The sequence below is a fragment of the Salminus brasiliensis genome, chromosome 14 (assembly GCF_030463535.1).
Source record: "Salminus brasiliensis chromosome 14, fSalBra1.hap2, whole genome shotgun sequence".
Classification (NCBI taxonomy): Eukaryota; Metazoa; Chordata; class Actinopteri; order Characiformes; family Bryconidae; genus Salminus; species Salminus brasiliensis.
Window position 1 is genome coordinate 17149571 of NC_132891.1, and position 25122 is coordinate 17174692.

The 25122-nt window shown below is 41.3% G+C and overlaps 4 protein-coding genes and 2 non-coding genes across 7 annotated transcripts; 5 read left to right on the top strand and 1 right to left on the bottom strand.

Annotated features, from left to right (window-relative positions):
- Positions 1 to 68: 68 nt before the first annotated feature.
- Positions 69 to 10126, bottom strand: tfip11 (tuftelin interacting protein 11). The gene is made up of 14 exons (XM_072697175.1): positions 10044 to 10126; positions 9164 to 9370; positions 8080 to 8236; positions 7814 to 7970; positions 7593 to 7720; positions 7283 to 7438; positions 6147 to 6338; positions 4950 to 5264; positions 4757 to 4863; positions 3678 to 3846; positions 3140 to 3383; positions 1803 to 1945; positions 1350 to 1515; positions 69 to 608 (listed from the first exon to the last, which is right to left on the bottom strand). Exons 2-14 carry the CDS (start codon positions 9364 to 9366, stop codon positions 238 to 240), a joined length of 2508 nt encoding a protein of 835 aa, XP_072553276.1. The 5' UTR covers positions 9367 to 9370; positions 10044 to 10126; the 3' UTR covers positions 69 to 237.
- Positions 10109 to 19875, top strand: naca (nascent polypeptide associated complex subunit alpha). 2 transcript variants are annotated; one of them, XM_072697176.1, is made up of 9 exons: positions 10109 to 10205; positions 11428 to 11503; positions 13149 to 13883; positions 18196 to 18281; positions 18558 to 18635; positions 18720 to 18866; positions 19201 to 19329; positions 19446 to 19568; positions 19764 to 19875. In XM_072697176.1, the coding sequence occupies exons 2-9, from the start codon at positions 11434 to 11436 to the stop codon at positions 19776 to 19778; spliced, it is 1383 nt and encodes a 460-aa protein (XP_072553277.1). In that variant the 5' UTR covers positions 10109 to 10205; positions 11428 to 11433; the 3' UTR covers positions 19779 to 19875. The 2 variants fall into 2 exon arrangements, with proteins under 2 accessions (XP_072553277.1, XP_072553278.1); XM_072697177.1 differs by lacking the exon at positions 13149 to 13883 and having other exon boundaries at positions 10116 to 10205.
- LOC140577279 (uncharacterized) lies at positions 13891 to 18189 on the top strand. Its single transcript, XM_072697178.1, has one exon. The coding sequence runs from the start codon at positions 16585 to 16587 to the stop codon at positions 17767 to 17769; it is 1185 nt and encodes a 394-aa protein (XP_072553279.1). The 5' UTR covers positions 13891 to 16584; the 3' UTR covers positions 17770 to 18189.
- LOC140534982 (small nucleolar RNA SNORD59) lies at positions 19013 to 19088 on the top strand. The gene has a single exon (XR_011977521.1). It is a non-coding gene; the product is annotated as a small nucleolar RNA SNORD59 (small nucleolar RNA).
- Positions 19616 to 19688, top strand: LOC140534981 (small nucleolar RNA SNORD59). Its single transcript, XR_011977520.1, has one exon. It is a non-coding gene; the product is annotated as a small nucleolar RNA SNORD59 (small nucleolar RNA).
- A 733-nt stretch (positions 19876 to 20608) lies between the features above and the next one.
- LOC140577302 (uncharacterized) lies at positions 20609 to 23067 on the top strand. The gene is made up of 3 exons (XM_072697214.1): positions 20609 to 20998; positions 21079 to 21267; positions 22654 to 23067. Exons 1-3 carry the CDS (start codon positions 20825 to 20827, stop codon positions 22852 to 22854), a joined length of 564 nt encoding a protein of 187 aa, XP_072553315.1. The 5' UTR covers positions 20609 to 20824; the 3' UTR covers positions 22855 to 23067.
- The last annotated feature ends 2055 nt before the right edge of the window (positions 23068 to 25122 follow it).

Genomic DNA, 25122 nt, shown 5'->3' on the forward strand with positions numbered 1-25122 from the left:
GTTTGGTGTAATAAGAAACCCACCTGTTAACTCAAAAGGATGCACAAAACTACTTCAGTCATCTAAACTTAATTTCCAAAACATTTCCCAGTTTATTTCAAAATTTCAGTTTGTTTTTACAAATATATAAAACGTGCTGTACAGTCACAAAAACCTATTCCACTACCTAAAGTCTGCATTAAAACCAAAGTGCCCCAAAACACCCTACACCACCTGGCAGGTTGAGCTCTTTCCCTCTTATTTGGCCATATCGATGAGACTCTGTAGCGATGTAGGAACCCATGTCTTTTTGCCCTGGACAAAGACCACCCCCCGCTCGATGTAGATCATTATCCTGCCGAAAGTGTACAGCTGCTTGCCCATGTGCCGCTTGCCCACCAAGGGCATGAAGACTATGCCGTTCTCCTCAGCCTTGGCTTGGATCAGGTCTTTGAAGTGGGTGGGTATTGATGGGGGAACGGAGGTAGTCCCTGGAGGGCGCGGGACATTGCTTTCTACCTCGCGGCGCTCCTGCTGTTGTGCCGAAGCCTCGTACTGGAAGTCCTTCCTCCTTTCTGTCTGGGTGAGATACGCAATGTTCTCCCTCGCACCAGGTTGCATGTAGCCACCTGTGGGGCAAAGAGCAGGATCCAATTAGCATTTAGAGAGTGTCCTGCCTTATAGTTCAGTGCTGGTCTTAACGAGCCCTAGTCAAAATGGCCTGACCATTTGCCTTTGGTGGAATATCAAAGTAAGTGTAGTTCAGTTACTGCAGTATTTAAGCTGGCTTGTACTTCAAATTTTCCAGTACTTGTACTTCCAGTAGTTAATTTATAATTTTACCCCATTTTCTACCCAATTTGGAAGACAAAGTACCCAATCCCCATTTACATGAACTCCCTCAAATCACTAGGAGGGTGAGAACTAGCACATGTGAAGCCAGCCACTGCCTTTTACAAACTGCGGCTGAGGCAGCATCACTAGGTAGCCAGCTAGTGACTATATGACAGCTGACAGACTCCAGTGATGTGGGGAGGAAGTGCTATCAATTCACCCCTAAGAGAGCAAAGACAATTATGCTCTCTAGGAATCTGGCTGCTGATGGCAATCCTAAAGATACTCAGATCATAGTGGCAGCACCTAAATGACCTTAATTACTGACTTTTTAAATTCGTTTTACTTTGGGTGATTATCCTGCAGACATTTATGACCAGCAAACTGACTTAACACCAAAATGTTTTTTCTCTTTGACAGAAAAAAAGTGATAAAAACCAACAACTGTAGGCAGGTAGACAATGTTGATGATTTTTGAACAATAAGTTGCTTTTTGAATGAGGGAGTATCTGTATGGATTTCCCTGGCCGACTGACCTAGTCCAGAGGCCACAGCTCTGTTCATGATGTCAAGAGCCTCGTTGAGCTTCTCCTTAACGACTGGGTGACTGAGCAGAGTCTCCGAGAGCATGCCCTTCCAGCCCAAATACCACTTGGTGATCTCCTCATAGTTAGGACTGTTACTCAGCCACGAACACAAAACCTGAAACACATCACATATGAAGAAAGAAAACATGAATTTATTCTCTGCAGAGTTCAGACACTCAACGGATTCAAATGAAAAGAATAAAACAAATAAAAAAGCTGAAGAAGCCTTCCCGTTCTTTTAATGTTTAATGTATCTGTAAACTATCTGCACGTCTAAAATAAATCTGTTTCCATCAGTTACATTGTCAAAAATCCCAAAGCCTTGTTTCTTTAAGCTAAAAACCTGCCTGATAATAACTAAACACTTCACTGGCTAAGAAGAACAAACAGGCCTAAACCCACCTGTAGCCATTTGTTGAAAAAATGCTTGTCAAGTAGTCCCACCATGGAGGAGAGAGAGAGCATGCCTTCCCAGTCCATCACCCAAGTGAATGGTTCAACCAACTGCTGATGTGGGTTCACCACCAGCTCCCCTAGACACAGAGCTGCACCACAAAAACACATTAGGAAACAACAATAAGGCTTTTAGCTTTGTAAACACATCACATTAAATAGCTTTTGTCTTTGTTCATAAAATAGCATTAGTCTATGTTCACATAGTAGATGAAGTGCCATTTATTTATTTATTTATTTATTTATTTATTTAAAAAAAAAAAAAAAAAAAAAAAAAAAAAAAAAAAAAAAACTGTTAAATGTAAATGCGCAAAAGAACAATGCTCATTGTGACCCGCTTCTCCTCAGCCCACATTTATGACGAATGTCGAGCTGGATTGATATACATTTTGCATAAATCCCGATCTAGCTGTTCAGGTTGAGTCGCACTGACACATATTGGATATATAACAGATTTCTCAGAGTGGTCTAAACCTGAAGTTTGCGTTTAACGTTTTTTTTAAAGCAGCATTATGCAAGAATTGGCACTCTCCCTATATTTGGGAAGTGTAATTCACTTTTACACCACTGCTGTAAACACAAATGACAAAATTTAAGCTCCTCTCTCATGATACATATGCATCTGTTGATAAGCTGAAGAATACTAACAACATCTGTGAAGTGAAAGACCCATGTAAACTGACACTGTAGAGTAATATTACAGGATTTTACACAAACATAAAGGTAACACAGCATACACTTTACCAAAGTTACATAGTGCAGTTAGTAGCATTCCAGCTCAAAGCGGCAATGATGGAGACGGCATTTTTATTACAAGCTATTATTTCATATATTATTATATTATAGCTTATTATTATAAGCTCTTATTTTGAATAAAATTGTGCCATTAAGTTCTTTTAAGCAGTATTTCATAATGCTGGTATTACAACAGAAACATCTGTAAAGAATGGGATGGTTTAAAAATATTTTGGTGTGTATATGGGTCAGTCTGTACAGAAATATGGTTTATGGTGGTACTCATTAAAACAGAGTTTAGGTCAAGCTACTGAAGCAAGACTCCTACAGCCAGCTGTAATAGTCTAATAATAATAATAATAATAATAATAGTAATAGCCAGAATAAGTTTGTTATTATTATTATTATAATTATCATTATTAATAACCCTTCTGATGCAGTTTGCCAGATCTGGTAGTCATGTGGATCCACTCTGCCAGCATAATTACTGAGACCATGAGCTACAGAGTTGGGTCACCCCTAGAACCTTGGACAGACAATCACACACATACCTAGCTTAGGGACAATGTTTTTGACCATGAAGGCCTCCCAGGCTCCAGGAGTAAAGACGTCCTTCCAGGGCTGTAGGATAAGTCTGGCAGAAGCATCGCTGGGGTGCCAGCGCTGCAGTGCGTGGGCCAGTTTGCTGCGGATAGGCGAATATAGCGGTTCCAGGCGCGCCTGCATGAGCGGAAGCCATGGGTGGATCCATGAATGTATGGGAACGGTGTCCGTTAGTGGGTTCCAATTATCCACCTGCAGAAAAGAATATATATATATATATATATATATATATATATATATATATATATATATATATATATATATATACACATATATACACACACACACACACACACATATATAGGAATTATATTATTAAACAACAAAAAAAACTGCCAGAGAGTGTGCTTTAGGGGGATAAAGTCAACAATGTTACAGAAAAAAACACATGTAAATGTGTTTTGTGTCCATTTGACAAACTAAAAATGAAAAAGTAAAAATAAAAAACATGCTTGTTTTAGACATGCATGCATTGGTGAAAGTGACCTCTTTCTGTAGTCGTGGGAAGATGAGCTGCTCCAGTATGTAGTCTAGAATCCAGAGAGGCAGCACAGGTGCCCAGCAGTCCACCAAATCCACCATCGGGCCCACATTCCTGGGCTGCCACTGAGCCACACAGCTCCTCAGCACTGGAACCCACACTTCCCATATCAATCTGCACACAGACAGACTCCTTATTAGATCTCTGTTAGAGGTCATGTGGACTTAATCCTCAAATCATGCTGAACAAACCACAAGATAGCATACCAGCTGCTTTGTTTTTATAGACTAAAGTAAATCATACTGTGTGCTGTCTAATGTTTGTTGAGTTAGCTGAAAGACATTTGTGGGCGTAAATTTACAGAGATGAGATGAGCTCAACCCAATGTTTGTCAGCAACGTTAAACTAGCATCTCCTGTTCTAAACTAAAGACTTGTTGCCTGATCGACTGCATCTGGGTGAAGTGATTAATCATGCCATCATATCATGGAAAAACAAATCTTACTTCAAATAATTACTTTTAAGTACTTTTACTTTTTGTTTAAAGTAAAATGTAAACATTATTCTGGATGAGCTAAGAGATTCCGAACAGTCACTAAAAGTGAAAGAAGAATGTGGACTGACGTGATACAGTAAGATTACCAGACTTTCGCCAGTATTGTCCTGCCCGCTTCTCCAAAGCTGCATACTACAGTCCGTAACAGACAGTGATGCTAGTCTCACTATTCAGTGGAGCATAAACATGATTGGAATCTGCCATTTCAAGGTAGAAATGCTCCACAGTGTTGCTTTAAAGTTTCAAAACATTGAACTATTCACTGTACAGTCCATAAATATCTGATCCATGGTTGTGATGTCACAACCAAAAGAGGCTTGTCATGATCAAGCACTTTAGATGATAAAGAATGTTTCTGATGCAGATATGTGTAGTTCTGCAAAAGATGTGCAGGGGAAATGATGATGTGTGCTGTTTGTGACTGTAAAGGAAACATCCTAAAGACTCTAAAAGAAGTGTCTATTTTTATGATTTATGACATTTTGTTCCACATACAACAAACTGCAAAACTACTTTGGTAGAGTCTACCTGTGATAGGGGTCCATGCTGTTAGTGTCAGGTGTGGCGTGTTGAAGCTGAGTGCCCTCTAGAATGGCTCTCCATTGGCCTACATCTTCTAAACCATATGAACAGTCCTAAAAAAAAAAAGAATATATCACATATGAATGATGATGTATGAAAAGGTTTCCTCGCAAACATGTGCATCCTCATGTATTTTCACCTTCAGAGGATCCCAGGTTCTGAGTTTTTCAGTCAGCAGTGGGTGCACAACAGACACAGCAAGGTCAGCAAGCCCCATGGTCTTGTACTCTTGGTAGAAGTGTGTTTGCAGTTGCTGGAAGGCTTCAGCACACTCCTGGAGGCTGAGTGGTGTTCTGCCTTCCTCTCCAGCTGTCTCCATCTGCTCCACCAGCTCTAGCACTCGCTCTAGGCGCTCCACAGCCTCTGCCTCCTCGCTCAGCCTGGCCTGCAGGGCGGTGCTTTCGTGCGTCAGAGACACCACAGTGTCCTGCTCGTGCTGCAGACGCCGAGCACTCTACTCAAATAAGAGTCACACACAAACACCAGCAGAAAAAGGTCAGACCGCGACAGTATCGGCAGTGTTAGTTTTCTATGTAAAAATTGTTGCAGTTGATCGGCTGAAAAAGTATAAAATTCCTTAAGGTCTTCCTATTTTTGGGAGAGGTTTCCAGGATTAGTGAGATCTTGATTATTATGGAGCAGGGCATATTGGCAAGAACCTAATACAATATATATCACAATACAGAGGTTCAATGTATTGTGATATATTGCAAAAAAAAGTATCATATTTTAGGAAAACTGTCTTAATATAAAAAACACAATTATATGCATAAAATTGAGTTTGAGAAAATATGACTTTTTATGCAATCAGAACAGTGGTATCTAAAGATGGTAAGGGCTTAGACACAACACAAAATGAGCCACTGTCTGCCACCAATCTTTGCATGTAAACTATTAATAAAAAAATACAATAAGTACAGTATTGCAAAACAATACCGGGATACTTTGATATATGTACATTTTTGTACACTCATAACAAAACTGTAAAAATGCATTGTTTATGCTATCTGAAGACTATTATTAAATAATTAACCATAATCAGTTGTAATAACATTCAGTAAAGCATTTGCTGATTGGCAAACTAATTCTATTGTCATACATAAACATTAATCAAAAAGGTCTAGTGTGTTTTACTGTCTAGATTACATTATACGTCAAGGGACATTGTGTCTTCACTGCACTTTCAACAGTGATTTAGAATTATTATAAGGTGTGAATTGCGTGGATTTAAATGGAAGAGATGACAGGTTAAAGTTCCCGAAAATGTTCTTAAAGGAAACAGACATTTTCAAACTTAGGGAAAGAAATATTTTGAGGAAACATGTGAGGCACATACCTGTAAGATGTCCTGCTCAGTGAGTTCAATCAGCAGTTTGAGGTTGTGTTCAAGTTCTGGCAGAGCGAAACTGGTGCTCTTCTGCTCTCGTGCGCTCACACTTAATGGAGCCTCCTCAGGGACACTGTGCTTCTGGCTCATCTGACTGTAGCTGTAGTACACCTTTTGCTCCCTGCCAGTCATATCTATCACCTATAGACAGACAGACAGATACACCAAGAGAATTAGTTTACAGGTTAATTATGAAGTGCCTTTTTATGTCGAACTTAGCCTACACAATATTTTTGGTTTTTCACAATGTTCTCTATGTTAGTTTTGGAGACTAACATACACTACATGTTTGATGCAGACCAAACATCACTCATGTCCTTGTACGAGTTTGTACGTCCTTGGGGAGGAGGGTCAAGAAACTGTCCATCATGGCTACAGAAACACTGTGTAATTCCAATGGTTTTGTGCTCAGAAAAGAAAAATAATAAGACTGGGTGTCACGAAGAGGACAGTATGGGTTGTCTACCCTTCACAAAGAACATGAGGTAATGTTACAGAAATGTAGCTACTAGGTTAACTGTATGTAAACAGAAGGTCTCATGGAGGAAAAAACAATTATGAAAAGAAAAATAAATTAATTAAAGGCAGAGGTATTTCCGCCGCAGATCAACGACCCTTTGCTCACTTCTGGTGTTCCACATGAGAGCTGCAGCATCTGTATCCCAATCTCTCTTCAATATGTTTATATATGTGCGCCAGAGAGCACGGTGTCCTCCAACTTGGCAACGTCATGTCGTAGGACATGTCAAACTAGGTGTAAAATTACACAAAAACCTGACATGCTATATTTTGTCAGCGGCGTCCCAGATGTCAAATTGCTGTTATTTGATTATGTCACTCAACACAGTCTGTTACTTATTTACAACACTCTTTAGGTCTGATCCTGGTATTACATGCATTCAAAACAGGTCATTTGCAATCAACTGATGTGCTGCAGTATCTCATTAAGTTCAATGGGATTTTTGCACTTTTCTGTGAAGCTTATACAACCAAGCACCAGTTGCTACTAAAAAAAAACAAACAAAAAAAAACAAACATTTTTTTTGCATTTGTTTAATGTTGTTAAAAGTTACCAGCAGTCTCACCTTAACCTGGGCAAGTTCTCCAGCTGGCTTGCTCATACTCTTATTGGTGAGTTTTCCATGAGCCTTCAGCTCTTCCACAGTTTTGAAGGAATATTTGGGCTTTTTCTTCCCTGCTCCAGGATCTCTACGCCATTGCCCCAACTCCCTCTGAAATTCCTGCAGAGAGAGAAAGAGAGAGAAAAAAATGCAAAAATCAGTGTCTGATCTTCTGATCTTGGCAGGCTTCAGGGGAGAGTCTGAAGAACAGGAAGAGCTCTTTAATTAATATCAACAAATGAGTGTCACAAAGCATCTCAAATTCCTGACTCACATTTTCCTCTTCCTCCTCGGAGTCTACCACTGGGAAATCCTGCAGAGACTGCTGAGTCCTTTCATTCCCATAAGCCCCCACCGCTCCTTTGCCCTTCCGCACTTTAGCCTCAATTGGGTTGACAATACCTGTAAAAGACATCCACACATCAGGACACATTCAATAAAACCCAGATTGTCCATCTCTGTGGACCTGAATCTGCAAAGACACAGACACTCTACCCTGCGCATTTTTGCCGAGTCCTTTGCCCGAGACGTAGCCCATCTTCTGCAGAAGCTTCTGACCAATGCCTCTTGTATGCTTTTCCCAGACTCCGATATCCTGGCCCGGTCTGATATTTCCCGCAAACGTCTTCTGGGAAGTCTTAAAGTTACCACCCTGGGGGATGTAAACACGTAACGTTACACGTAAGGTTATGAAGCCAACAATGTGTCTGAGAACTAATTCTCACAGTACAGAAGTTCAGTGTAAGAGTCTTGCCATGTACCGTCTGAAGCTTTTTGGGTGCAGTAGCACGGGGTGGTGGAGGCGCTTCCTCATTCTGGTCAGAGTCATCAGAGCCTTGCTGCTGTTGCTTCTCCTCAGCAGCAGTCTTCCGCAGGCCGGCACTTACAAAGTTTACAGGGGCTGTGTAGTCTTTCGATCTATAAAGTTTTTCACATACAGACATAAATTAGCATTCTCTCAGTGGCGACACAAACAGGAGCAAACCATCATAATGCCGACAGACTGTTCACAACTTCTATGCTTATGTTCTTTTAAGGTATGCACAATTTAAGTACATTTTAAATGTGCTTTTGTAACTTCAGGAAGGATGAGGATATGCTATATAATGTGTCATGTTTTCTACACTGTTTATAGCTCATAGATCATCATATCACATATCTCCAAAGGACATGCTGTATTAGCAAAGAAATCAGCATCTGCCTGAGTAAAAATACTGGAGACCCAGAAGATCTGGTTGGACTGTAGCCACACAGCACACGGCCTGTTCACCTTACTGCCATCAGGCAGGAGGTACCACAGCATCCAGACCACAACAAACCGGCTAATGAACAGTTTCTACCCACAAGCCATCAGGTTCCTGAACAAGATGTGAACCTTTCACCAAGTACCACTGCACTTAGACACTTTATTATTAATACTATATATATATATATATATATATATATATATATATATATATATATATATATATATATATATATATATATAAATATAAAACTACTATGGACAACATCACTTATTCAACAGGAATAGACATAAACATACATATTTATATTTAGCTCCACTCTCTCTCAGACTATACCTGTCTCAAATGTACAGATCAAAGAATTTCTACAAATCCCTTCTGTCTTTGTATATTCTGTATTTTGTGTATATTTTGTGTGTATTTTGTATTTATTTAATTTAATTTTTTATATAACTTTACTTTTAATATATTTAGTATGTATACAGTTTGTCCTCCTGTAGAGCATCAACCTGAGCCTCACCACATGCATTTCAATGCATAAATGTCCTGACATGTTGTGCAGATGACAAATAAACTTAAAACTAAAGCATGTAGGTACCTCTTGCCTCCAAAGCTGGGTCTCTCATCATCAGAATCATGCTCAGCCCATATGCCGTAAGTAGCCTCCTCTTTGGTCTGCCTGTGCCGACGTCTCTCTGGATTAAACTCATTGGCCAAGTCCCATTCAGACACCTCAAACTTCTCAATCTCCACTCCATCCTCCTCCTCTCCTCTACGCCCATATAGATGGGACATAGACATGATTCTGCAGGAATGAGAACAACATATATAATAAATGGCACACAGTCAGATTCAGCAAAATGACAATATTATTATGATGACTTACATATGTAACATGTTTTTCATATTACAGTAAGTATAATTAATGCTAGAGAACTAAATTCAGTGCAGTGGGTAAAATTAATCAGGTTTTAAAAAATTAGCTTTTCTTTTTTGTCCATTTCAAACGGAAAGATTGTGATATTACATTTATCACATATTGCCACGTCTAGATCTTCTGTTAAATCATAAGCTAGGACCCTATGGCTCACCCTATATCACATACACACACAACCACTACTGACTACTGCGTTTCTCAGTAGGACACGATTACAGCACATGGGTTGCTAAAATATTAGGACTATTTTTACAACGTTATTTATTAAGAATAAAGCTGATACTTTGTTTATTAATCAGAAATTATTTATCTACTAATCCTAGCTACTATACAGGGGCCGAAACAGGCGAAGAGAGCTAGCCCCAGGTTACCAGAACAGCGCTGCTGTAACGTTTTGGTTAGCAGCGCTAGGCTACAGCTAGCTAGCTAGCTAGCTTTTTTTCTCGAAGGTTGTCTGGCTAGCGAGACTGTTAGCTGATTTAAATGTATCAACACAGTTGCTGTAGTTAAATAAAATAAGGCCACAAAATCCAGCACCCACCTAGCTGTATGAGCTCTTGAGCCGTTAACGCTGATCTTTATAAACTAAGCAGCTATTTCCTGTCGGCGAGGCGCTGAACCGGAAGAGCGGTGTGTATGTGAGAGTGACGCAGAGGTCAGAAACCCTCTCTCACAGCCATCTTGGACCCCGAGCCCATACCTAGTAAGTGTTTCTGCTTTCAATCGTGTGGCATCCAATCTTTCTAAACGGGCTTGTTCTGTCAAAACCGGCTAATGTCGTCGCGTAATTAGTCTTCTTTAATTCGTGGTAAATATTGACACGACTCGTCTTTCCAAATTTGAGATATTTTGGTTCAATGCAGCCGGTAGACTCTTCAAAATGGGGGAGCGGTGGCAGCGCCTTCTGTCTAGCTAGCTAGAGCTCGACAGTTGGCGTTTTTGCTTACCTTGGAAGAGTTTAGAATGGGGAAATACTGCTGTTTTCTTGTTAATATCGGTAAAGCTTTAGGTTTTAGTGTCCGTTATAGCCGTATGGAGTCGTGCTATTGAGTGAACCTGCCAGAAGTGAGCTAGGTTAGCCACCTAATGAGCATCGGCTCGGGGTTGCCTGTAAGCTGGATAGCCAGCGCTGCTTCAGCTGCTACAGCGTGTTCCTGAAGCTCATGTCCGACTAGTCATGTTGCGACATCGAAATGCACGTGTAGCACGAGTTGTGAAAAGTCATATTCTTGAAGGTTTGTCATTTCTACATGTAGAAACCTAACGATAGCTACTTAAAAAGACCTTAAACGACAAATGTGACTTAATCATGACAGATCATACAACTAAGATATAGTTGTATGATCTGATCTAAACCGGTTACCAACCCTGTTGTATCGGTCACTGCTTTCTAGAGACTGACTTTGTAAATCGCTTGAGCTTCCACATCTTTAAAAACTGGCTGTTACAAGTCTTACATCGCTTTTTTAATTAGAAAAGAGGCACGTCCTAATGATAAGGCAAAAGGGAAGAAACGCTCAGTATTATTCTTGCCCCAACGTGTATTCAGCGAACTTGTTTGATATTTGACGTGTTGTACCTTTGTAATCGTAGTTCTTGGGCAAAAATAATGCAACTAACAAAAGAAAGTCACCGAAAGTGTTTTACATGAGCTTGTATTTGATTACTGTCTCCGGGTTTGTATAATGGTGGTCTTAATTACAATCCATTTTTGTAATGCTGCCCCCCATTCACGAACCATAGGTTCAACCTCCAGTTCAGTTAAGCTTGCATTATACTAACAAGTGGTGTGAGACCTGAGCACATTCGTAAGCAATAAATGTCTCATTTAATTTGGACTCTTTTTGTCTTGAGTGCTGATGGTGGAGTTACAAAAGCCATGTGACGAAATAAAGTTTGTAATGATTCCTCTGTTTCTGTTATAGACAACAATGCCAGGCGAAGCCACAGAAACTGTCCCAGTGACAGAGCAGGAGATGCAGCAGCCCCAAGTGGAGACGGGTTTGTAGTACTCCATTGTACTGTACTTCAGACTAAACTCTGTAGAGGGGTCTTGGAGCTCATTTGAAATAGATAAAACACACACACAATGTGGTCAGCATAACGTTTTGACTTTGGTCTTTTTTATTATTATTATTATTATTTTTAGGGTATTTACAACAGTGTCTGACATTTGGTCCTTTTCACTTTGTGACCAGCTGTTGTGGACACTATTTAAGCAGCAGGTTTGGCTAGAGTGGGGGGTAGGGGTGGTGTCAGGTTTGGTTAAGTGGTGTGTATAAAACCTTATACACAAATGTAGAGCTGACAAATGGTTTGGTTTTAAATTGACATGATCCAAGACCTCCTTCCCCAGAAACCAAAATGATTGCCTGTGATGCCTGTTGTTTATGTGACGGTGTGGTAGTGTTTATAAGCACGTGCTCACTCTTGTTATTGTGCATGGGATATGGATAAGCCAACTGTGCATGAATCAGGTCCTATGTAGTGTCAATTTCTAACCCCTACACACTTTGTGCTGGTTTCCTAGACAGTGATTATGCCTAGAACGTTGTTCTTTCAATGGAGAATCTCCAGTCATGCTCTGTAGTCTAGGCTTAATCCTTGTATGGGGAAACTGGCTCTAACAATATTTTGTTTAGTAGTCACTCTGAAGTTCAGTTTGCGTTGTACAGTTTGTTCTTGGCTTCAGGTTTTTCATACTGAGCGTTTCATTAAGAGTTAAAGGTGTGTTTGAAGTCTTTACTTCCCCAATATAGAAAGCTTTTTAATGTTTGTGGATATCCATGTATTTATGGATTAATGGTAAAACTGAATTAATTGTAGGTTTGTGCTATACCTACCGACGTTGTCCTTTTTTAGTACTGTGAAAAATATAAATGCTACAGAAGGGGAGGATAATTCATTGATTTGCTACAGTTCAGACAACCCTTTTCACTCAACAGATGTTTGGTTTTCAAAATGGTCCTTGGCAAAGTGATGCTGTTCACATCTGTAGCCTACAGCTTTGACTTCATGTTCTATCTATTGTTTGTGAGAGTGAATGGTTGATGAAAACATACTATAGGGAGGTCCGCTTGGATGAAAACTGTCAATTTATGAAGGTCTGAGGCACCTTGACTGACATTTAGGACCACATGACATTTCCACAGCCATTGTCTTGTCAAGTAACAGGTTTTGGTTGCTTTAGAGATCTGAATTTTGAAGCACATTCTTGTCTAGAGAACCTTCCTCAGCAGGTGTTGGACGTTCACTGTACTTGACCGTGGGCACTGCATGATAGAAGTGGAAAATGGGCACTTTTTTTCTCCCTTTCTTTCTTTCTTTTTTCTCCCCCACCCACTGATAAATGGGCACCAACTAACGATTCACAGTCAAACTATTGGATATACTTTTTTAAAACTGTTTTCTTTAGATAGAAACTATTATCAATGTTCTGTTGCATATAATTTTATTTATTTATAAACATTTTAATACTTGACCTCCCATCACTGTGTGGTCATTAGGCACTTAAGGCATGCTGTTCACAGGCAGGTCTTTTGATTATATGCAACAGAATGTCTTGAAATTTCTCAAGCTGCTGCTGACCCTTTCACTGTGACTGCCCTTCCTCCTTTCTCCTGCCTACTTTCCTTGCTCCCCTTAGCTCCTGGGGTGGTAAACACTCCTGCGTGTTCTGAGGCAGCAACTCCAGAATTTACCAAGCCTACTCCAGTGGAGAGTGCTGTTCCTGAGGCCTCTAACGTTCCTCTGGAAACCCAGAAAGATATCGAGATTGTAGCTCACTCTGTGGAAGAAGTAGTTCCACCTCAAGCAGAAAGCCTACAGTCCAATGGTGAAGTGGCAACACTTGTTCCTGAGGAACAGGTCGTCACTCAGCCTGTTACTGCAAATGAAGACTCCAAAGGACCAGAAGCACATGCCCAAGAAGCTGTTGTCCAAAGACGAGCAGATCTTGTTGAAGACTTGAACGAAGCTCTGGTGGAGTCTACAACCCATGTGTCAGATGTTACTACTGAAGAACAGCCTGTGATTACTGATGTAAAACCAGTGGGATCTGCAGCTGAAGAGTGTGTTGTGATGGGAGATGTGGTAGATGGTCTGGCTGTTGCTCCTGAAAACATGACCGAACCCCAAAGGGTGGAAGCATTATCTGATAGCTTGAAGTTTGAGAGTGTAGAGGCCACCCCTGAAGACGTAAAAGAAGAGTGGAGTGCTTTAGCCACAGAAATGGAGGAAAAACCTGTTGATCTTACTGTAGATGTGGCAACTCAAAATGAAATGGTAGCAGAGAAGGAAGTCATAGCCGATTCAGAGACTGTCCTGGCGAAGGTGCAGGCTAATCGTGCTGGCCCTTCTCTCTCCTCTCAGCACCTGTCAGGTGGGTCAATTTGTGTGAAGTTTGACCCTCTGCTTACAGAGCAAGAACTCCATTAACCTTTGCACTCTTGCACACCAGTCCTCAGGTGTGGCGTTATCTAAACAGTCTTGGTGATTCTCAAAATACTTCATTAATTAGATACTAGTTTGTGTACAACAGCTGATTTAAGGTGTTTTTTGTGATCCCACTGTGGTACTATTCTGGGACCTGTGTAGTGTGAGAGAAGTTCAGAACACTGCAGGGTCTAGGTTAGTGCTGGGCAGTATGTCTATTCTTTCAATATACGCACAAGTGCCCCAGGCAGTCTTTGCGCCCACCTGATTAAAACAAACCCACTAACTGTCAGCGAACACTGATTGTGTTCGGTAGAGGAGAGGCTGTTAACCAACAGGTCTGGGAGACAGTAAAGGGAGCTGTGTTTAGCAACAGCTCAGTCATAAAGCATAGCTCATTTAAAAAGTTGCATTTTACCTAATTCTCTCCCCACATGTTCACACACACAGACTTTCTGAACATGCTGTATGTTGTTTTTAATATGATACAATGTGAAAATAGAACTTAAAAACAATGTGATCCACATGTTTGGCCCTACTGCCCAGCCTTATTCTAGGTCTTTCTTACTGTTGCTTCTCGGCATCTGTAGATGACATGAAACAGGCCAGATGTGATGTCTGCCCAGATCTATATACACTCTTGACTTGCTTCACTAGTGACTTTTCTGTCTGTCTTAAGTTTAACCTGGAGGTCTGCACGATGCTAGTTTGCCCGCCAGTTCCGCATCATCTACAGGTTTATTCGTGTGCAAGATCAAGTTTGCCTGGATGTAATGACTGCATTTTGTAAACAGAGTTGCAAGTCAAAGTGCAGTCTCTTATGTTTGCTGTACTAAAATTAGCTGGGCAAATGAGGGTGTTAATGTGGGTGGGTCTGCACAAGGGCTAACTTGTGTCAAAGGGGGTTCCCGCAGAAATTACGTGATGACAGCAGGCGGGTGCTGTCAGGGGTGGCACTAGGTAATGGGACTGTGAACAAGCAGAAGTGATGCCAGGTTGGCAGTGAATGCAGACCTCTGGTTTAACTGTGTGATTGTGCTTCTAACACATTATTTATTTAGTCAGTTTCAATTATTTTTTGTAATAGTGTTTTCAGTCCTGGTCTACCACTTCAGTGTTTTCCTGTTTTAAGAAGTTCAGTTCAAGACAACTTAAGAAACACCAAAATATGCAGGGTGTTCCAGGTTCAGGGTTAAGAAACGGTGCTCCAGAAAACTCAACAGTGTGCAGAACAGGAGATTTACACACTTGGAGGAGAGCCCAGTAGTTTGGTGCAAATCATAGCTGGTACTCTATGCAGTTTTGTTTTAAGGGTCACATCAGTGACTTGTAGAGTGAACAGTTGTTCAGGTTTGCTTTAGACACTTCAGTGGTTGTGCACTATAGCTCGCTTGTTTGTTGTTGTTTTTTTTTTAAACTAATCAAAGAGTTGCATGTTTAACAAGTTAAGCTTTGGACTAAACTTTCAGGGGTGGACTTTCAGCAGTATTAACTTTAATTTCATTGTGTGAAGCTGCTTCTCATTGCCTAGCTACACCTTGTGTGTGGGTGTGGTTAATGCTGTACTAGTTTAGTTTTGCTCAAATAAGCATATTACCAGCAACCAGTCTTACTACTTGGGTGAGGCATAATTGGATAACTAAGCTTTTCACACGTATTGTGTGCAGAACATACAGGCTTATGCAAATCCCTGGGTGCACTGGGCCAACATTTTAAGTATCTGCTTGTGCAGAACCTGCACAAGCTACATTAACACACTAGAAATGAAGGGTTGTAGAATCTCTCTCTTTTGGCAATTTTTTTTTGCTAAAGGTTATGAATATGAATCTGTGGTTTGTGAATTTGTGATGCTTAAAATCCAAGTGTAAAGATCGCAGAAATGTTAAGTGCTGCAATGCTTGCGGGTTACCTGAGTGGCAGTAATGGCCCAAAAAACTGCTTGGTTTGACAGTTTGGAAGCTTTGGTGTGACTTAACACCTTTTTTGCAAGGAGTGTGCGGAGGTTTTCCCCTTCACCTTAACGTGCATGGATATGGATTTTCTTAGCACAGTTGCTGCATTTCAGAACAAAAAACTCAAGCCCTTTATTTTCCTCAGCCTCCCCAGCTGTCCCTCCTGCTGCCTCCCAGCCAAAGGCTAAAGGGGTTAAGGCTGACTCCAAGCTATCTTCATCTCCACGCACTTCTGCCCCCAAGCCTGTACCTGTGGGCCGAAGAAAGCGCTCCTCTCTCTCTGCTTCTTCCTCTTCTCCTACCTCCCCCAAGTCTGCTTCTGGCTCTAAAGCCACCCCACCCTGTTCCCCGCTTGCATCTCCTCCAGCTGACTCTGCAGGTGCAGGGAAAGCTGAAACCGTTGCTCCTAAGGTTGTGAAGGCTGGTAAACAGGCGAAATCCAAGAAGGCAGATGCTTTCAAACTTGCTGAGCCTCAGCAGGTAGCCCCAGCATCCCCTGCCAAAGAGGTTAAGCCAGCACCTGAGCCTGCTGCCGTTTCGGTGACCACTTCTCCGTCAGTCGAGACTGCAACAACTGCCCCAACCACCCCTAAAGTCGCTGTCCCAGCTCCAGTGGAGGCTAAACCTGTGAAGGGTGCACCATCTACCCCAGCCTCTCCTAAAGATGCTGTTCCTGCCCCAGTGAAGGCAAAACCTATGAAGGATGCATCTCCTAAAGCTGCAGTTCCAGCCCCTGTGGAGGCAAAGGCAGTGAAGGATGCACCCCCTGCCCCAGCATCTCCTAAAGCTGCTGTTCCAGCCCCAGTAGAGGCAAAACCTGCAAAGGATGCTTCCCCTAAAGCTGTTGTTCCAGCCCCAGTGGAGGCAAAACCTGTAAAGGAGGTACCCCCTAAAGCTTCTGTTTCAGCCCCAGTGGAGGCAAAACCTGTAAAGGATGCCTCCCCTAAAGCTGCTGTTCCAGCCCCAGTGGAGGCAAAACCTGTAAAGGAGGCGCCCCCTAAAGCTGCTGTTCCAGCCCCAGTGGAGGCAAAACCTGTGAAGGCTGCACCCCCTGCCCCAGCATCTCCGAAAGCTGCTGTTCCAGCCCCAGTGGAGGCAAAACCTGTAAAGGATGCTTCCCCCAAAGCTGCTGCTGCAGCCCCAGTGGAGGCAAAACCTGTAAAGGATGCTTCCCCCAAAGCTGCTGCTGCAGCCCCAGTGGAGGCAAAACCTGTAAAGGATGCTTCCCCCAAAGCTGCTGCTGCAGCCCCAGTGGAGGCAAAGGCAGTGAAGTGTGCTGCATCTGCTGCAGCATCTTCTAAATCGGTTGTGCCTTTAAAAGTAGATTCTAAACCAACTGCCCCTGCTCCAAAATCCTACTCTGAAGTTGTGGCATGTTGTCCACCCAAGATACAAGAGGCACCAAAGGTTGTTTCTGAGGCCCCTGTAGCTCCTAAGGTGACTGAAGCCCCCAAAGTAGCTGCTGCTGTTCCAGAAACTGTCAAGAGTGCTGAAGTGCCTAAAGAGAAGTCTGAGGCCCCTAAAAAGAAGCCAGATGTGGTTCCTACTGTTGTAACAGCACCCCCTCCTCAGGCTGCCCCTCCAGCTCTAGAGGAGGATGATGACCTGCCTCCACTCATTCCACCTGAGAAACCTGTAACCATGCCTGTTTTTCCACCACAACCTGCGGCTGTGGCTCCCCCAAAAGCAGCCCCTGTAATCACCACTGTTGTGCCCCCAGCAACCCCTGCCCCAAAAGCCACCAGCAAGGCCCCTAAAGTTCAATCTGCCCCTGCACCTACAGCAGTCAAAACCCCATCCAAACCGGAATCAGGCATCAAGAACGACAAGGGTATCTCTTTGTGTTTTTCTTGTCTGCTGCTTTTGTTTGCTGGTGTGTAGTTTTGTCTGTCTACACACATTAGGTTCTTGTCACCTTTCACTAATGTTGGTGTAAAGTATAACTGTGGCAAAGTTTACCTCTGTCAGCTACTGGCCTGTTTCAGCAAGTAAAAAAACATAACATACCTTATTTACTCAACATCACTTGGGTTATTACTTGTGGTGAAGATGTCTGTTGTCCATTGCTGTAATATACTGCACCTGTGCAATTCCTAGGTTTGTATGGATGTGTATGTATAGTACAGGCTTAATTTTGTGCTTATTTGGGGTGCAGTTGAATTACATTAGGTAACGTAACAGACCAGATGGAGGGGAGGAGGGGAAGGTTGTAATGTTTTCTAGCTCTTTTTTTTTTTTTTTTTTTTTTTTTAATAATGCTGAAATGTGTTTTTCTAACTCTTCTTTTTTTTAAATATACATATGAAGGGTCTGGCACTGAATCCGACAGTGATGAGTCTGTTCCTGAACTCGAGGAGCAGGATTCTGCACAGACACAGACACAGCAGGCACAGGTAAGATTGCCTAAATATCTGTAAAGAGGGGGGGGGGGGGGGATTACTGGATTCTAATGTCTATGCTGGTTCCACATAAATTGGTTGTTGCGTAAACGCAATTACTGCGTGTAAGTTTATTGCAAGTTTAATTCATTTGCTATAAACATCAATTGTGTGGGACCTTTTTCAGTGTGGTAGTTCCAGATTAGCTAAGGCTGCAAATGAACTAATTTAAGTAATTTAAAAGTATTTTTAGGCTCTCAAGTTTCCAGTAAAAACATTTTCTCCCCACAGCTCGCAGCTGCTGCTGAAATCGACGAGGAACCGGTCAGCAAAGCAAAACAAAGCAGAAGCGAAAAGAAAGCAAGAAAGGTATTCACAAATCTTTTTTACCGTACTTCTGCCTTGGTGTTGTCAGTCTGTAACCTTTTATAATATTTTTTTGTATTTTCCTAGGCTATGTCCAAACTGGGTCTCAGACAAGTGACCGGTGTTACCAGAGTAACCATTCGCAAATCGAAGAACATCCTGTTTGTCATCACTAAACCAGACGTCTACAAAAGCCCTGCATCAGACACTTACATTGTCTTTGGCGAGGCTAAGGTGAGAATCATCAAATCGTTCTATTTCATTGAAGTTTTTCTGGGATTGTTTGCTGTGAATTTTAGTGCAGAATGACTAATAGGGAGGACCTATGTATTGCTGAGTTTTTTTGTACCGGACATTTTATTGTGTAACGAAGCCACATCCTCTTCATGATGATTTAAACAGTTTGACTTTCGTTCTTCTGAGTCTGATGAAGCCAAACTTTCTGTTCTGAAAGGGGATTTTATACACATGTATAAAAAAAATAGAAATAGGAATTATCTTAATAAAAGCTGTTCTGAGGACTCCAAGGGAAACCATTAATGCCCTTACACGTGTGCCTGTTCCCCAGATTGAGGACCTGTCCCAGCAAGCTCAGTTGGCTGCTGCAGAAAAGTTCAAGGTCCAGGGAGAAGCCGCTTCAAATATCCAAGAAAATACACAGACGCCCACAGTACAGGAGGAAAGCGAAGAGGAAGAGGTGACCATTTGTTTTCATTACGCTCAGTTTTATGCTCATCAATTTACTCATTTGTACTATAATATTCAAAGCACCCCCTAAAGATACTGATATTTTGTCCCCATGATCATTTCTAGGTTGATGAGACCGGCGTGGAGGTTAAGGACATTGAGCTGGTCATGTCACAAGCCAACGTGTCACGGGCAAAGGCTGTACGCGCACTGAAGAATAACAACAACGATATCGTCAATGCCATCATGGTGAGTGTAGACAAGTAAAGCTTGACATTCTGCAGTTGTTCTCCATTACTTCTGTGATGATTTAACAGTATGACTTTCGTTCTTCTGAGTCTACTGAAGCCAATATCTGTTCTGAGAAGATTTATTAACAAGGTGTTGTAAGGAAGTTTTACTTACTTGCTTTAACATCTTGTGCTTTTCTCTTTCTCTTCACAGGAACTGACGATGTAGGTGGAGATTAGAGCGGGTCAGAATGAGATGTTGCTGAATTAATCTACACTATTTGTACAATTTATACCCGAGAGAAATAAAGTTGTGGCTTGATGAATCTGTCTGTGGTTTGATTGATTGTTTAGGATGCTAGAGATGGACACCTTCAGCTGTTGGAGATGAGATGAATTGACCTGCTAGCCTTTCACAGTGTTTTAAGCTAAACAAGTTTTTTTATTCACCATAAATGTTCCCAATAAAAACTGACAGAACATCACTGTTTTCGATGATTTACTATGTATAATATATTAAGAGAAGATGCTGGGATACTTCTAAACTTTCAATCTGTTAAAATCCAGAATGACTTAAATACTATTGCATCTTAAGATGTATGTAAATGGAAACTTTTTTTTTTAACTAGAGAATTGTCCTTTTTAAAAAATATTAGCTGTTTGCAGCGATGCAATTAAAGATGACGTCCATCTACACATGGTCATACTTTAATTTTTTAAGTTTGTATATCTCAGTGGTTTCTGCTGTATTCCTTGATGTATAAATTAGGACTTAAATGAACTAGAGAGCTTGCTGCATCAAAGGTAGCTTTTTTTTTTTTTTATTTTTTACACCAAATTTTATGGAGAAATTATACGATGTTCTAGTAGGTAACTAAACATATAAAACTAGTTATTTGAGTTATGTTACAGTGGACACAAATACGTACTTTTAAAGTGAGACCTGTGTGGACTTTTATTATGAAATTGAACTAAATAGGTGGCCGCCGGTCTGCCTGCCGTTTAATCAAACCGGTACTATCGGCAGGTCTTTTATAAACCCAGGTCGCTCAGAGGCGACCGACAGTCATACAGACAATGACCTAAGCAGACTCTGACATAACTGTATGTCAACCTGTATTACAAAAAAACTATTACCTAAATTGTGTAACTGTTTTTACGGAAGTGTCAGGGACACGTGGGTAAACTTCAGTGTCTGTGTATACCGGGGTCTGCTCTGGTGCTCCTCTGCTGTTAAGATAGGGTTAGTGTCGTGAGAACTGAGTAGCTGTAAGAATGGCTCTTCAGCCCTCTGTTTATCGTGTAGTCCAGTGTGTTAAATTCGCAGGTTATGATGTTAATAGGGCAGCCATAACAGTGCTCAAAGCCCTGCGGTGTAACACCGGTCTCAGATCAGCTGCTGCGGGTCCTCTGCGGCTCTTCTGCACTGCCTCTCCGCGGGCTGTCAGGGTGAGGATATCTGCTCGGTTGTGGCTTTAACATGATCATAGTCCGTTAAACTCCCGAGGTCACGTGTAAACTTTTCTCAGGTTCTGTACGATGGAGAGTGTCCCATATGCGTAAAGGAAATCGAGTTGCTTCGGTTGGTGCAGAAGAGAAGGGCTGGTTCAGTGGACTTTGTCGACATCTCCCTGCCAGAGTACGATGAGAGGAGATACGGAGGGGTCAGTTATGAGGTGGCCATGAAGGAGATGACCGTGATCGACGAGAATGATAAGGTCAGTGTCCTGATCTTACACTAAATGTCCAAATGTTTGTCCAGACTTCCTTTCTAACAAATGCATTCAGCTACTTTAAGTTGCACCTATTGCTGACACAGATGTGCAAAGCCTCACACAGCTTGTCTAGCCTCTGTAGAGAGGTGTTGCGAATAGAATAGGGATCTTTAGGGCAGATAAACATGAACCCACTGTGATAGGAGTGCATGAAGACCCCCAGCATTGAGCTGTGGAACTGTGTTCTCTACAGTGATGGTGCTCCATCTAATATATTTGGGGTGAGGTGGGGATCATCCAACAACCTGACCACACTAACACATTTGTTGCTGAATGCAATCAAATTCTTACAGCAGTGCTCCAGTCTAGTAGAAAGGTTTCTTGGACAGTAAAGACAAAAGCAGGATAAGCTCTTTTTAAGAAACAGTGAATGAACAGGTGTCTTAATACTTTTGTCCATATTGTGTACTGTATAACACTCCACATATGCAACGCGAAAGCAAAGTGTAAAGAATGAGATTCTGATTGGCTGCCATGTATTGAACTCCATTGAAAAGGCAGTCTGGCTAAAGACTAAGCAAACTAAGCGGTGCAGATTAAAGTGCTGCTAAGAGAGACAACGGAGATTTATTTTTATTATTTTTTAAATTAAGACATGTGGACCCCCGAATGGCAAGCAAAAAAAGGAAAAGAATAATGGCCATTTAAATTTGAGACAAGGCCGTTATTTAAATGAGCGAAAATTATGCATGTGTTTTTTTTCCCCCCACAGATCAATATCAATATTACAGTACATGATAAACATGGCCACCTAACCATCACACCTATATGAGCTTATTGGACAAGCCAGTCCAAACACATGGGCATTAATGTGAATATAGGGTATATATTACAATTGGAATTTGTGCCCATTTAGTCAAAAGACCAAAGATTAAGAATTCATTCATTCATTCATTCCACTTCCTCCCAAAGATGTTTGGTGGGTTAAAGTCAGGACTGTGTGCAGACCATTGACTTGAACTAAGAGGTGCAGGTTATAGTGGGTTCACAAAATGGGAACAAAACAGATGGAAAGCTTGTGCAGTTTAGAGACTTAGTAATGATGTAGTAATGAATAACAGAAGTTTGGTGTTCCTAAGTGTTTTTTATTTGTTTGTATTTTAGTAAACTTCACATATAACAATCATTACTGCCATAGATCAGCATTTAATGCAGCATTTGGAAATGCAGGGATAAATTGATGCTTATGGACGGTATCTGAGAGAAGGGTTTTACTGTGAAAACTGGATTACTGAAGGGGAGTGCAATGTGCAGTACAACAGCTGCGGCAGTCAGTTTAATCCCAAGGCTTTCTTTACTTAGCTTTCCTCTCTTTTTCTCTCATGGCAGATTCACCGTGGCATCCATGCATTTGCAGTTATGTACAAGGCAGTGGGTCTTGGCTGGTTGGCCAGGTTCATCTCTCTTCCTCTCATCAGACCTCTGATGGACCACACATACCTTGTGTTTGCCAGGAACAGACTGAGGTGGACCGGACGAGACGAGTGCACAACAGGACATTGTGCTAAAAGAGACAAAAGAGCACCCTGAATGATTTAATTAAAAAAACAATACTACATTAAAAAAAATGTAGTAAAATAAATGACAAAAGAAAAATTGAGAAAAAGAAAAATTACCATTAGAATGATTACACTACATGATAAATGTGGCCACCTAACCATCAAATCTATTTGAGCTTGTTTTGACATGTCTTATAAAAAACATGGGTATTAATATAAATATATTATACATTTTAAAAATAAATAAATAAATGATCAAATTTCAGTTCACCCCAGAGGTGTTTACTGTGTGTGCAGACCCCTGACGTTCCTCCACAGCACACGTTTTTGTGGCTGAGCTGTTATTGCACCTAGATACTTCTGTTTCACAATAATAGACCTGACAGTTGACCAGGGCAGCTCTAGCAAAGCTAAAATTTGACACACTTGTAATAAAGGTGGCTACACAAAACAATTTGATTTAGATAATGTATTAAATGATTCCATATGCTAAGCCTGAGTAACATCAGTAGATTGTAAAAGAAAAAAGAAAGATCCTGTTTTATTAGAAAGTTAGGAAGCTGTTAAATATAAATATAATATAAGTCTTGATAAATAGTTTATGGGAGGATACAAAAACAATATGATATAACAATCCATCCAGTATTAATTCATTATGTCTCTGCATAATATCTAGTACAGATTAGAAAGTTGGAAACTTGATCTCAGGGCAGCGCAGGGTTTTACCACCCCCACCCCCTCCAACTGTAAAACGCCCCTGTGTTTCCTGGAAAGTATTGACATCTAAATCTGGCATGCTTTCAGAACACTGAAGGTACATTCACTAAATATAGAACACTTATAGCTGTGCATGTCCAGGAGCACTTGTTTATTTTGTGCAGGAGAAAGTGGATTGGTGCGTTGGCAATAGGATTGAGCCAATAGGATTGAGTCCCTACATGACATCACAACTAAACCCAGTGTAAATAAAATAGAAAGGAAAACTAGCCTACTAGCAGGGAATACTGTGCTGATAAGCTTTGAAGATAAGTGAGAAAGTGTTCACCATAAAGTCCCGTTGAGGAGGACAGTAAAGACACAGGTAAAACAATATCAAAGTTTCTCTGTGTGTTTCCATGAACATGAGTCAAACTCAAGGTCAGGTTGGCTGTGCTGGAGTACAGGGTGGACACAACTTGCAGATTAATGTTTTTTGGTTATGGAATATGTAATAACTTTATAGGAGACAGGAATTTTGAAGATTTGTGCTTTAATGTATAAAAGATTTGGACCATTGCTATTGGTCCATTTGTCATGACATGTTTACACATTGGGCAGTTACTATTTCTAAAATGTGATGTAAAAATCAGTAACTAAAACGAAAAGGTTTTGATGTGACACAGCAAAATATGCAACAAATTGTCTTATTGATTAGTGGAAGTTCTTGCTGAAAATGCACACTGCGTTGAGTGTGAAGACCCTTTCACAGGCCCAAAGAACCTTCTCTTAATGTGGAAAGGCTCTTTACCAATTTAAAGGCTCTTCACACTTCCTTGTGGAACCAACAGTGGTTCCAGTGGCCCGTGGGGCGCCACTGTTATGCCATGGGGGGGCACTCAGCGTGCATAAAGTCCACTCTCTGTACACCTTCACGAAGGCAGCTCTAGAACATGCCACAAAGTTATTTAGCGTTATCTGAGATGCTCCCATCCTTCTGCCAGTACCCTGTTATCATGCCCTTTAAGACCTTAGTCAAATCACATCATTTGCCCATGACGATCATTTTGCACTCTGCTACAACTGACTGGTGTGCTCGCTTGTTTATTTGTACAGCTAACATTGTGACAATGTTGTGACAAGCTATTGTTTTGGTGCCCTCAACATTATCACAACATTAACATAGACCTTGTTCTAATTAACAGACAGTTGTACAACTAAGAGGCAGGTTTACCTAATGATGAGGTTGTGACAACGCTGTTAAGAAAACATAAACAGTGCAACCTTTGGACAACGCTGTGGCAACGTTGAATGTTTGCCTCTGTGACGTCCCGAGCCGGGTGCATTCCAAGCCTGGGGTGGTCGTAATGTTCTGATATGACTGTGTATTAGCAGAATGAAGTAGGATAAGCTGAGATGTTAAAGGACAGATATGCAGACTGTTTAGATGGTAATATGCTCAGTACTGTTTGTTGAGAGAAGGTGCTTTTTTGTCCTTCCGGTTTGTTCTTCTGTCATCTTTCTGGTATTCAGAGAAGCATGCTTGCTTCCACGTGGGTTAAAATATGGGAACGAGGCAGCGATGGGACAGTTTGTACACACC

Coding starts and splice junctions, on each gene's coding strand:
- LOC140577279 (XM_072697178.1), top strand. CDS start 16,585: ATGAAGGATGCATCTCCTAAAGCTGCAGTTCCAGCCCCTGTGGAGGCA.
- tfip11 (XM_072697175.1), bottom strand. CDS start 9,366: ATGTCTATGTCCCATCTATATGGGCGTAGAGGAGAGGAGGAGGATGGA. Junction 7,721..7,813: donor ACTCGGCAAAAATGCGCAGG/GTAGAGTGTCTG, acceptor TGTCTTTTACAG/GTATTGTCAACCCAATTGAG. Junction 609..1,349: donor AGCTGTGGCCTCTGGACTAG/GTCAGTCGGCCA, acceptor TTTGCCCCACAG/GTGGCTACATGCAACCTGGT.
- naca (XM_072697176.1), top strand. CDS start 11,434: ATGCCAGGCGAAGCCACAGAAACTGTCCCAGTGACAGAGCAGGAGATG. Junction 11,504..13,148: donor GCAGCCCCAAGTGGAGACGG/GTTTGTAGTACT, acceptor TGCTCCCCTTAG/CTCCTGGGGTGGTAAACACT. Junction 13,884..18,195: donor CTCCTCTCAGCACCTGTCAG/GTGGGTCAATTT, acceptor ATACATATGAAG/GGTCTGGCACTGAATCCGAC.
- LOC140577302 (XM_072697214.1), top strand. CDS start 20,825: ATGGCTCTTCAGCCCTCTGTTTATCGTGTAGTCCAGTGTGTTAAATTC. Junction 20,999..21,078: donor CCTCTCCGCGGGCTGTCAGG/GTGAGGATATCT, acceptor AACTTTTCTCAG/GTTCTGTACGATGGAGAGTG. Junction 21,268..22,653: donor TGATCGACGAGAATGATAAG/GTCAGTGTCCTG, acceptor CTCTCATGGCAG/ATTCACCGTGGCATCCATGC.